The following is a 13,273-nucleotide window of genomic DNA, read 5'->3' as shown; positions in this document are numbered from 1 at the left end:
CAACAGTTCTTCTATGCGCCAAGTTATTTTATACTTTCCCATTGCTTCTTAGTCTCCAGATTTAAAAAAGTATGTTGAGATATGAAATAGGTGAAAAGAATTTTGGGAGGGATATGTTATTAACAGAACCAAAAAAAACCCCCCTCTTAATAATAATAATAAAATACCCCTCAACCGAAGCATTGCCCTCAAACACTGGCTCGCTCTATTTTCCATGTCTTTGTGTATAAAGACTTGGTAACTATCATTTTAACAACATTATCTCAGGCTTCCACTGCAACTACTAAGTCTAATGTAGGAGTGGGTGTGTAAAGCAGGTAAAATTCAAACTACTTTGCTACTTCTTACATAGCAGTAAAAAGCTCAGAGTAAGGCAGGTGTGAACTGAGGTGTCTAGGCCATATAAAGCACATGAATATTAAGAACATATAAATATATGATCTATATAAATATTAAGATTATAGAAATATATTCTTCCTAGAGCCCATGTCTCTCTCTTTTTATGCTTCTTTCTCAATCCTTATACCTATACAACAAAGATGAATTTGTAAAAAGAAAACATAAACCCTCCTTTGATTACCCACTTCTTCTAAGGAATGATAAACTTCATAATTATATTCAGAGAGGGATCTTCTGTTCCTCTGGTTTCGCCAGCTTTGTCCACTGTCCAGTACCTTCTGAAGATCTTCTATGAGTATCCTAGATTTGATGAAATGATGAAAAGTAAGTCGAAATAATGCAAAAACCAGGCAGCACCAAAAAGTGCACAAGGAATAAAGAAATAAAACAAAAGCACCTCAGTGCATCATGTTGTAAAAGGAGAAAGGAGAGCTGGGCATGGTGATGCACGTCTGTAATCCCAGTATAGGTGGGATACAGGTAGGCAGGAGGCTGACATAAGAGTATCACGGCTTTGAGGCCAGCCTCAGCACCTTGTGAGATCTTCAGCAACTTAGTGAGATGATATTTTTTAAAAAATGAAAAGGGCAGGGGGTGAGGTTTTGAACATTGAGGAAATAAAAACTATAAAATGAATGATGTAATAAATTTAAGGTGTAAAATTATAGTTAGATATCCCCAAATAATAGTAGTAATATAATAATAGCTACCATTGAGTGGGCAGCTACAACCACTGAATGATGGCTCTGAGCACTTAGATGGGTTGAGTCTTCTAGGAACCAGGCACTGTGCTGTACGTTGTATGTGTATGATCTTAGTTAAGAACCCTATGTGGTGATTCTATTGCTATCTCCATTGTTCAAATGGGGAACCCAAGACTTAAAGGGTTAATAATTTGTCAGTGCCACTCGACTAGTCAATGCAGAGCCCGAAACAGAACTAGGAATGTGAGCCCAAATCCCAAATGATCATCTTGTGACCCCAAGTCTAGTGTGATAGTGAAGACTGAGACTGGGTTGTTCTTTTCTGGTTGTCTTTTCTGTTTATCTCCATTTTTTCACCAAGAGACTCTTATGACCTCACTCAATACCCTACTCAAGACTCAGAGAGGAAGGGAAAGAAGCTACAGTTCTCAGAGGAAACTGAAAAAAATACCCAGAGTTGGAAAAAGCTACCTCACTGCCTTGTCAGTATCAAGACTGACACAGAAGAAAAGAGAAGGGGAGAGAAGGGAAGTTACTGGAAGTGAATGCACTTAGAACTCATAGGCGGAGGCCAGGGCTGGGGACACCAGGCTCATTGCATGGATGGACTAACACCCACGTGATCATTAGTGTTTTTGATGTTATATATGATCTAGATAGAGGCTTATCTTCCCAGTGCTCATTGGTCACTGCTAACTACAGTGCCATGAGCCAACAAGGTGCTTCCTTCTCTCATTTGCAATATTTAAAGATGTTAAAAAACCCTTCAGTGCTAGATGAAAAAGGAAATCCTATAGAGGAGCAAACAAAACAACCTAAATGAGGGAATGGGAGGGGAGAAGAAGGAAATCCTCTAAAACACGCAATGTACTTAAACATATGGAAGTCAACCACTAAGGCAAGCAAGAGAAGGAGGGATGGGGAGGGAATGGGGTGGGAACTGAGTAGGGGTTAAATCAGTGATGTGTGCACGTATGTGCACACACGTTTTTTTTTTTTTTACCCCAATAGGATGTATGAATATAATGCACCAATAAAAAATTAAAAACAAACAAAACCCTTCAGTGATTTTCTGGGCATGACAGGTGGCTAAAAAGTTTTGCTTTTGTGTTTTATCTTCAAAAGGAATCTATTGCTTTAATGATTTAAGTGTTATTAGAACATGTGCTGGCATCTTCAAATGACTTTCAAGGCCACTTAACTGAAATATATAATCAAGAATCTGCTAGATAAAATACTTTTGGGCCCATAAAGGAAATACATGTGAGGGGAGTGGGGTATGACAATCCTTTAGGGTCATGGTGGGGGTATGGCAGTCTTTTTTGGTTTGCTTATTTGTTATTTATTGTGTACCTACCATTAGACAAAACACCTAGCTAGCAATCAATCAGTGGATTATCATTCTTTTTTGTTTGTTTCAATTTTCTACTTTAAAACTAAAACGCGACAGGAATCAAGATGAGGCCAGGTGGCACAGAGCTTGGTAAAGTTTCTTAGCAGTTGCTTGCAGTGGCTCAAAATGTGAGAGGAATGTTAATTCTTCAATTCAGCCTGAATATTAGCATCTTCTTTCATCCCAAAGATGAGAAGTTGCAGATGACTAAGTGTACGTGCTAACGAACTTCATGATATTGCAAAGGTGGGTCTTAAGAGCCTAAGAAGCTCCTTATCAATGCCCAACCTTCCTCATGCCAAGAGAGACCTGCATAGTGGAGGAGTCCATCTCACTGCCTTCCAGTAGAAACAATGCCAAGAGAAGCTGGGTGTGATAGCACATGCCTGTGATCCTAGCACTTGAGAGGCTGAGACAGGAGGATTGCAGGTTCAAGACAAGCCTCAGCAACTCAGTGAGATGTTCAGCAATCTAGCCTATGTAGTGAGACTCTATTTCAAAAAAACTAAAAGGAGGGATGGGGGTATAGCTCAGAGGTAGAATGTCTCTGGGTTTAATCCCTATTATCCTTCTTCCCCACTCCCCATGAATACCAAGAGAACAAAAGCTCAGCTAGTCAAATTGAGTGCATTTAGAAACTGGAGGCTTGAAGCCAGGGTGGGGGATGCCAGGCTCATTGCAGTGGGTGGAACCCAGCTCCACACAAGCTGGCGCCAGGTGGAGTCATCACACAGGTTTGTTAGGATTCGGTGCTTATAAACTGTTCCCATATTCCAGTTACTGTGGGCAACTCTCAGTATGTTTTCCTCTGAGGATCATTTCTCCTGGTTTCTTTTTTCTCTATCCCAAGAAACTAAGGAAAGAAAAAAATGTAGATAGAGTTGTTAAAGCCAGTAATCTACCCAAGAATGTCCTTCTGAATGTCCAGTTTAATGGTCTATGGTATTTTTGTTAGAGGAGACCCGGCTTGCTAAGACAGTCTCTGTTTAGCCATTAGACCATACCCTAATGTAGACTCTAAGAGACCAACCTTAAATTAAAAACTCATTTCAATGTGGCAGGCCCAGCTCCATATACTGGAATCTAGCATACCAATAAGACATGACAAGACAAGACATGGCATTGAGTACTGAGATGGCCTTTAAACTGTTGTAACTTTAAAAATTCTCAACAGTTGACTATGATTATTAATCCAGGAATCTTATAGGAACCTGTAACAGTGACAAGAGTGATGAAGAACTTTTTAAAAACATTTTTATTGGTGCATTATATTCATACATCTTAATGGGATGGAAGATGGTGGAGACCTACATGCACACATCACCCAGTTAGCCCTTACCCAGTTCCCACCCCATTCCCTCCTCCTCCCTCCTTCTCATGTTTGGCTTAGTGATTAACTTTGCTATGTTTGTTAAAGTACATCATGTGCGTTAGAGAATTTCCCTCTTCACCCCTCCCATCCCCTTCACCTTACTTGCTCATCTATAGTATCTCCTTCTTCTAGAGTTCCTCCTATGACCCTTTTCTTTCTAGCTTTCACATATTAGGGAGAGCATCTGATTTCTTACTCTTTGTGAATAACTAATTTCATTTAGCATAATGTCCTCCAGTTCCATCCTATGAAAAACTTTCTGAATGATGTCCTCACTTGTACAAAACCACCTCCTCAAAGCTTCCAGCGTAGGGAAGGCCCTCAAAAAGGGACATTTTATTTTTAATTTCTACAGGTATTTATAACATGGCTGAGAGGGGTTGATCATTTAGGGGCCGGCCACCATGGTGCCTCATTATCTGTGCTTTCAAGATCACCATAGTGATGTGTTATATATAGTGATACAGGGTAAATGATGATCTTTTGAAAATACCCCAGTCTCTAATAATAAAAATCAATTAAAGTGATCTCTACCTACTGTGCTGGTAGAATTGAACTGACTCATATATTATTATCTTGGGACTAAGAGAATGAATAATTTTAAATGACTATTCCTTGGGAGAAGAGAATCGATATGAAATACTCATTTTTAGACTGTTCTCTGTGACACAAAGCATGATATTTTATTCTGCATCAGTTCCATATAACCTATATTTAATGGTAGGAAACAGAGACTTGTTAAGCTAACTGGTATATCCTTTGCTACTGAACAATAATTAATGAAACATGTGAGTTGTTACTGGGCACCTACAGGTATAATTGCCAAGCTTTTTCCTGCCAGCCATTCAGAGAATCAAAGCATTCCCTCAAAGCTACAACACTGACTACGATGTGTCCAATCTGAATGCACCAGAGCTCCATGCACAGCTGTGATTCTGTTCTAGAAGTGCAGATAAAATACCAATACCTTTCTATGAAAAGCATATTGGTGCTTTAAGAAGGCTGTAAATATCTTTTTGGCAAGGCAGTATTTGTGTGGACCAGGGATGTCAATGCCACTTTATACCCTCTGTACCCCAAGCATCCTCACTGTTGACACACAGAGCCAGGAACCTGTCCTAGGCCTTCCCAGACACCACTGGGGACCAGTGTGCCAGTTTTGACTGCACGACAATCTGCTGGAAAGTTGGGGAATTTGCTAGGTGTGGTGATGTATGCCTGTGATCCCAGTGCTTGGGAGTCTGAGATAGGAAGATCACAGGTTCAAGGTCAATCTCAGTAACTGAGAACCTGTTTCTAAATAAAAATAAAACAATGCCAAAAAGGGCTGGAGATGCACTCAAATATTCAGTCTCCAGTTCCTCCTCAAAAAAAAATTGAAGGTAGTCGAGGGTAGTCATTTACATGCCTCTCAGCCCTGAAATTCTAGGATCCCCCATGAAAGGTAAGCGTCTCTCTTCTCTCACTAATTTACTACACTACACTTCCTCTCCTCCACTGGCTCCCTTTCTTTCCACCACCTCCTCTGTCCTGTGCCTTCAGAATACCCTATTCCATTGTAAACACACTTCTTATATCTTCTAGACTTTTCAAAGAACTGTCTCTTTTCATATTCTTGCCCCATTAGAACTTTACTTCCTTTTTTTGTACTTAGAATTGAATTCAGGAGCATTCTGCCTCTGAGCTACACCCTTTTATTTTTTATTTTGAAACAGGGTTTCAGTAAGTTGTTGAGGGTCTTACTAACTTGCTGAGACTGGCCTCAAACTTGTAATTTTCGTGTTTCAGCCTCCAAAGTACTGTGATTACAGGCATGTGCCATTGTGCCTGGCAGAAATTTGACCCTTAAGGACACAAGGGAAGTCAATGTTCTGCACCCTAATCTCTGCTTTCCCATTAATCTTCTCCCTTCCAGGAGAGGCTCATCTTCCCTTTGGCAACAGAACATTCTTTGTTGCTTTCCTCTAACCTTTGGGTGTGTCCTTCATCTCTGATCTTGCCATCATCCCAGGAGAGTCAAGACTACCTTGGCTGTTCTTGGGTGACTTAGCTCTTCCTTTCATGATTGTGTCCAATTCTGTGATCTCCACCTGAAGTTTCCCTTCAGCCAGCCTTCCTGGGTAGCCCCTGGATTTTGCCACCAGCCATAAACTTTCCAAACTAGAATTTGTAATATCTGACAGCTTGCATTTGGCCAAAAGTTTCTTCCTCCCTTCCCATTCATTACCCTCAGTCATATTATACTAGTTTTCAAATAGAAACTTTCATATTGTCTTTAATTCTTCCAGTTTATCCCATAATTCCTCTGTGACTTTCCTTTCCTCCTTAACAAGATTAGACTCCCATGTATAATTACTTGATCAGGTATCTCAGTGGGAACTTCAGCTTCCTTGCCACCCTGACCTTTCTGTGTTCTTATCCAACAGAACCTCATCTCTGAATCAGTCCTGTGTTTTCTTTTCTTGGCAGCAACTAGTTTTATTGGTTCTTACCACAGTTTTCCTCTGGAAAACACTCTTTGAAACGGATTTCTTCATTTCTGGTAGGTAAGTTTGCTTCTTATTTCACCCAGAAAACCATTAACTATAATTTCCTTCAATTTATAGACTGTCCTGTCTACAGTCTTTAGTAGCCCCTCATCAACTTCTGTCTTAGTGTATGAGATGCATTCAAATTCTCTGGCATCATGGATGTCTCCCTCCCTACTGGTCCTTCCCTCAAATCTTCCCCTACTTGCATACACATCTTCCAAAGCAGTAACTGATGCTGCATCTCTTCGTAGTCACCTCTTATCTTCTGCTCTTCACATTCTAATTGCTATGAGCTGCAGTCTCCTTGTTGCTCTAGGTCTCATCTCCTGTCCATCTCTCTGTCTTTTACTCCTGACAACTGAATCTTACCTTTACTGTAACCAACATAATTTCCATCTCCAAATCCAACAGAGACTGGTTGGCCCCTTCCTAGCTGGATGCCTTACTTTTTACCTTTGATTCCTGTGACTGTCTTCCACTTATTCTCTTCTTAATGACATAACACTTCATTCGAAATAACTATCAGAATAGCCAGAACTGAAGCCGGGCATGGTGGTACATGCTTGCAATCCCAGCATTTGGGAGGCTGAAACAGTGGGATCGTAGGTTCATGGCCAGCCTCAGCTACTTAGTGAGGCTCTCCTCAACTTAGTGAGACCTTGTTTCAAAACAAAAGAAAAAAATATGGCTGGGGGTATAGATTGGAGGTAGAATTCTCCTAGGTTCTATCTCCAGTACCACACAAAAAAAAAAAAGAAAAAAAAGAATAGCCAGAACTGCTCAACACAGCCTGTTCAGTCAGCTTCTCCAAGCTAGACAACTTGGAGTAATTTTTTGAATTCTCCCTTTTCTGCATGCCATCTAACCAAGTGCCCAGTCCAGGTGGTTGTGCCTCTGAAATATTATTTTTGAATGTTCTCTTGATATTACTTCTCTGGTCCTAAACTCAGGACCTTGTCATCTCCTGTCTAGGCTATCAGTATCGTGTTCTGTTGCCCCTCCACAGACACCTGGCTCCTTTGATTAGATCTTTCATTGGGGCAGCACCACACACTAGATAAGATCTGAGCTATCTCTGTATGTAACACCTTCTACCACCCAGTCTCCCTTTGCCTCTCTGACATGTCTTCTTCCAGCTACCCGACTTGTGCTTTGTACATCACAACACTGCTCCACCCTGCTGTGTCTTCCTTTGCCTGGTCCTGAGTCTCGTCTTCAACCTGGCTGAAATGTTTCTTGCAGAAACTGTTCTTCTGCCCTGTCTTCCCATTAGTCCAGTAGGCATTGCTAGGCTACACTCCTTTCTTGACATGGAAAAAAAAAAAAAAGAAGTCTGTGTGGACACCGATCATTTGGTGGTAACAGTGAAATGATATGTCCATGTGGTTGTTCTATTCTTTATTAGACTAATAAGCTCATCAGAGGTGAATATATTCATGTCAGTTTTCTCAACCTGAAGAGCGATCTAAAACATTGTTGTAATAATCTGAATACAATGCTTACTTCAATTGAATTTAGTAGAAATAAATTTTGTAGCAAGTAGGCAAGAATGCTTACCTGTATTGGATGTTGGCTTCTTGTAAGAAGGCTGACAGGGCTCGGGAAGCATTTTGGGGAATATGGACATCGGTAACTATCCCCTCTGATACATAGGAGATACTGCTGGGCTGCCACAGGTCCACCTGTAGTGCAGGAACCAACCTATAATTCATATTCAATGTAGGTGGGGAAAAATCCATGTCACAATGTCAAACACATTATCTTGTTTGAATACAGAAACACCAAACACATTTTGGAATTAAGATTCAGTATTTACATCATTAGGACAAGACTCCTATTTGATATTAAATTTAGGTACAAATGCAAACCAATATCTTAAAGTCACAAGGTAAAAATGAGATATTTGTCTAATTCTGATATTATTTTAAAATTATTATTTATTGTATAAATATTTGAGTAGCTATAAGAAGGAAAGAGAAATTATCCTTTGTCCTGACACATAAGCAAATTGTGGTGGTTTGACAGCATTTGGCAATGCAACTGTTCTTTTGGTGGTGGCACGGAAACCCAGGCCTTGCACATGTTCAGAAAGTGCATTACTACTGAGCTATGTCCCTGGTCTAGTGTTTGGCAATTTAAAATGGAACATTCTTTACGTGTCTCTTCCTCTCCCAACAGATACCTTTCTCCAATTCCTACCCATGACAGTAGAGTCCTGCCTTGGCAGGCAGGGCAGGCCTCCTTGTCCTGGCATCTACAGCATACACAATACATCTACTGTGCTTCTTTTATAACTAAATTCTCACCAGAATGTAAGCTCCTCGAGGGCAAAGTACTGTCCACTTGGTTACCACCTAGAATAGTACCTTGTGCATTTTAGCAACTCAGTCATTACTTGTCACATGAGTGTAAACTCTTCCACATAGTAATTGCTACATGTTCACTATGTGTTTAGTATTTCACAGGAAAGCAGGAGGTGATATCCATTTCTCCTATTGTTAACCCCAGGATAATGGTCAGTGTTTTGCACCTGGTAGTAGCTCTGCCTTTATCAAAAGAATAACAGAACTCAGCTGGGAGTTAGTAGAGCCTCATCTTTTGCAGGAGCTGGGAACCACATTTTCAGTGAGGCACAGTTTTATCTTTCTAGCCTTGTCTCTGTCTTCTCCTGTCTGCTTTGGTCTCCCTCTTCCCGCACCTTGGCTCTTGGTCCTGCTGCAGGGCCTCAATGTCTGCTAAGTCCTTATCTGATAAGGTTTAGTTGCTTTTTTTTACTTGTGAGAATGTCTGTATTCTATTAGGAAACTTTAGAAGACCAAAAATACTTTGTGATTCAAGGAAGTAAATGTCTAATGATATAATTTAATCTGGAATAGGGTAGATAGGCTTTTATTTTGGGGACAAAAAGTCTACCTGTTTTTTTTTTTTAAGTAGCTGACTTCTTTACTAACTTACAAGGGCATATCTGACTCAGCTAACAAGCCAGTCCAACTATCACAGAAAAACAGAAGTGTGGGGATGGAAGGGATGCTGAGAGGTCATTTGATCCATCTGTCTGCCCTCGGGCAAGGATAAATCTAAGACTTCACAAAACTGTCCCTAATAGATGCTCTAAACCACGTCTTCTAAGTCTCCAAAAGGGGGATAGTTGACAACATCCTAATTGAACTCATATCCACATCTCACAAGATTGTCAGACATTTTTCTTAATCTTTTATGCTATTCTGCAACAGTTTCATTTTTTTCTTGTTTTAATCTTCAAGAAGGAATGGCTGGTTTCTTGCCTTCATGAGATAAAGTATGTTGGTATCTTTCAATTTCCTTTGTATATTAGATTTTCTAATCCTTTAATCATCTTTGGGTCTTGCCTCTAAACCCAGGGCAGAGGCAGATTTTTTTATATTAAAGGTAGCAGTTTGATGCTACCTCTTAATGCCAGTAGAGATGAGGAAATTATGCTGTATTCAGGGGACAGAGAGCCACAGGTTCCTAAAATAACCTGGAGCTGAATCTGTAAGTGGTATTTTCTGGGGTACATGCTAAAATAAGAATCTCTGTTGTGCAAAAGAGAGAGTTTCTTCCACAGAAAGGTCTCATGGAAGTAACATACCCTACATCAAGACATAAAGAAGGTGTCATAGGAAACTAACACCATCAAAAAGCAGTTGGCCTAAGGGACAACCAATAAAAATAATTTGAAAATTACAGAAATTGTATTTTTTGTGATATTAAGAAAGCAAATTAAAATGAATTGCCAGATTTTCTCCTGTAATGCTTTGAGGAAAGAGTGGTGAGATAAGGAACATGGATATTTTAGTCTGAGTAGCAGGCACAAGGGACAGAAATAGTCATCTGAGATTGGCAAAGTGTCACCCACTTTGTAGATATTTCTACTCTCTTAAAAACACCTTGAGATAGAAGTTAGTTGTGGCTACATTTAACAAATGAGAAGAATCAGGTTCATAAAACCAAGTCACTTTCTTAAGGAAGCACAGCTATGGAATTGGCTGAGAGTGGACAAAGGGAGGTTGGATAGCATATACCAAAACACAGGTAGAAGGAATAAATTCTAGTGTCCTGAAGCCCACTGGAGGAACCACAGCTCTGATTCAGTCAGCATTTTCACCTCTTTTATCCAAATACCTGACATGCAAAACTTAGAGAAAGGAAGACTTTTGGCTCACAGTTATGGAGATTTCAGAGATTATGGTCCCTTTTTTGGGGCTGGCTTTCAAGCAGGAGCCAGGGCTACAAGTCCTAAGGTTAGCATAACAGGGAGCAGAGAGTCAAAGGGTCAGAGAGATCCCCTGCATGAGCCTGAGACATACATCCTATACCCAGCACGACCCTTGGGACCCTCCTCCTAAAACCAAGACCTGTCTCCAACATGGTTGCTTTATCTACCACATAAGGTCTGGGGGGCATTCTAAACCCTAACTATAACAAGTTTATAATGATACATTATATATTTTATTAAGATCTAGAAGAGAGGAGCTTGATGACTCTAAACATAAAGAAGTGATAAGGAGAGGGAAATGCTAAATACCCTGATTTGGTCAGTGTACACTCTATGCATGTGTTGAAATATCACACTGAATCCTATTAAATATGTGTAATTAATACATGTTAGCAATAAAAATAATAAACAATAGCTATTTGCTATTATTGCCATTTGGAGAACATATAAAAAAAGCTAGAAGTAGTGAAGGTGAAATTTTACCTTGTGTGTGTGTTTTTTTTTTGTTAAGATGAAGAATATGATGAGATTATTTCTTTATCCAGGGAGATTCAAACTAGAGATAGCTTTAAGGGTGTGGGGGCAGGAAGCAATAAATAAGCCCCAAATATGAACAGAGAAAAAATGTTTCCTTGCACAAAGGCAAATAACTGGAAGTAAAGTCCCCAAAGTGATGGCTAATTCCATGGGCTCTGAAGTCTGATTCCATCAGATCAAATTCAGGCTTCTGGAATTAATGCCTGTGTCATTTTGGGCAAGGTCTCTGCACTCTCCAACCCTTGCTTTCTTCATTGGTGAAATGAAGATGATAATGACATTCTCCTTGTTGATCAATATTTAATAATGTTAGTGGTTGATATTTTTGTTATTATCATAGAGATTTGAGAGATTATAGAAAATGTAGTATTTATGACCATACAGGGAGGCTGCTGGGTTTGAATTTCACTTCTACCACTTATGAATTGTGTGATTTTGGGCAATTTATCTATCTGTACTTCAGTGTCCTCATTTATAAAGTGATGAATATTTCACAAATTTGTGAGGTTTACTGGCATAAATGCATGGAAAGTGCTTAAAACCGTGCCTGGTGACTTGGGGCATTCATTAAATGATAAATGATTCACCATTAAAAATAATTTTTTTGCAATTAAAAAAGATCATAATTTAGTGTGGCACTGATATTGTGGCTCTTCTGGTTCTTGTGCTGTGCTTGCTTATTGGACGGGCCTTCTTCTGAGAACCACCATCTATCTAGAAGGCTCAGGGCTGACGACTCGTCTGGTTCAGAGGTCACTGGCGGGTCTCTGTCCTCCACACCTTCAGGTTGAGTCCTATATGTAAATGTGGAAAGACACTTGAAGTGTTCCTTCAATTTGTAACAGATGGCCTGCCTCCCCGCTGTCTGAAATAACACACAAGCATGGAAGAGGACAGTCCTACTCTATATTTACTCTGTGTGTGTGTGTGTGTGTGTGTGTGTGACTGAGAATTGAACCAGGATCATTCTACCTATAAGCTACAGCCCCAGCTCTTCTTATTTTTTGTTTTTGGAAACAGGGTCTCACACTAGATTGCTGAGTCTCTCTATGTAGCTGAGGTTGTCCTTGAACCTGCTATACTTTTGTTTTAGTCTCTCAAGTACTGGGATAAGAGGGATGTACCACCACACCCATCTTACTCTTATTGTTTTAGAAAAGTGTTAGGGCACTTATGTATCAAAGAAAAGATTTCTCAGTAAGAAAACTTGATATCAACTTTGTAGTTTATTAATGTTTGATTAAATCTACATAATCATTTGAATTCAATATTAGTTTTCACAAAATCTTAGTATTCTGAAAAGTGCCTTCTTTTATTTACTCTCAAAACTGTCTTTCTGCTCTGGACTCATTTAGCCTTCTTGAACCTTCTTTTATGATCTTTGTCATTTAGCTCTTGCAAAGCTTCTCTTATTGCCAAGCTTAGATCAAGCACCTTTATCATCTACTTTTGTAGAATTATGTTTTACAGCTTACAATTTTTAATTATATCTCATCTGCTTGATTGCTATATTATTTTTTAGGACTATATTAATGAGTTGCAACCAAATGAAAGTTTTTTTTAAAAAGAAGAAATGTATTCTTTCACAGTTCTGGAGGCAGAAATCCAAAATCAAGGAATCAAGGTGTTGGCAGGACTGTGCTCCCTCTCAAGACTCTAGGGTAGACTCTATCCTTCCCTGTTCTAGCTTCTCGTGGCTCCAGGTATTCCTTGGCTCATGGCTGCATCATTACAACCTCTGTCTGTGTTTCCCATGGTCTTACTTGTGTCTTCTCCTGTTCTAAGGATACCTATCATTCCCTTTAGACTTTTTATCCTGGCAATCTAGGAAAATCTCATCTTGAAATCCTTAAGTATATAAGAAAAGACCCTTTTTCTCAGTGAAGTCATATTCACCTGCTATGGTTAGAACATGGGCATGTCTTTTTGAGTGCCACCATTCAACCACTACTAATATTCCATATTAACAGCTATTTTTCCCATTATCTCCTTAAGAGTAGAGACTGGGGTCCTTGTCACCCTCCTTGTTTCCCCAATGCTTAAAACCATGTCTGGCATTTAATAGGAACTAAATAAATATTTTTCAGCTAGAATGATACA

At 39.6% G+C, this 13,273-nt stretch overlaps 1 protein-coding gene across 1 annotated transcript in view; it reads right to left on the bottom strand.

Annotated features, from left to right (window-relative positions):
- CPA6 (carboxypeptidase A6) overlaps nucleotides 1-13,273 on the bottom strand; it is a gene marked incomplete at its 3' end in the record, with an annotated part of 380,639 nt that overhangs the window by 109,279 nt on the left and 258,087 nt on the right. Inside the window, exons 3-4 of the mRNA XM_080695007.1 lie at nucleotides 7,957-8,081; nucleotides 585-699 (exon numbers count right to left, since the gene is read on the bottom strand). Coding sequence (XP_080551133.1) covers nucleotides 585-699; nucleotides 7,957-8,081 — 240 coding nt within the window. The remainder of the gene's footprint in view (nucleotides 1-584; nucleotides 700-7,956; nucleotides 8,082-13,273) is intronic.

The sequence above is a fragment of the Muscardinus avellanarius genome, assembly GCF_963383645.1.
Source record: "Muscardinus avellanarius genome assembly, chromosome: 4".
NCBI lineage: Eukaryota > Metazoa > Chordata > Mammalia > Rodentia > Gliridae > Muscardinus > Muscardinus avellanarius.
Note: the sequence above shows the minus strand (reverse complement) of the source record. Positions and strands in the feature narration are given on the sequence as shown.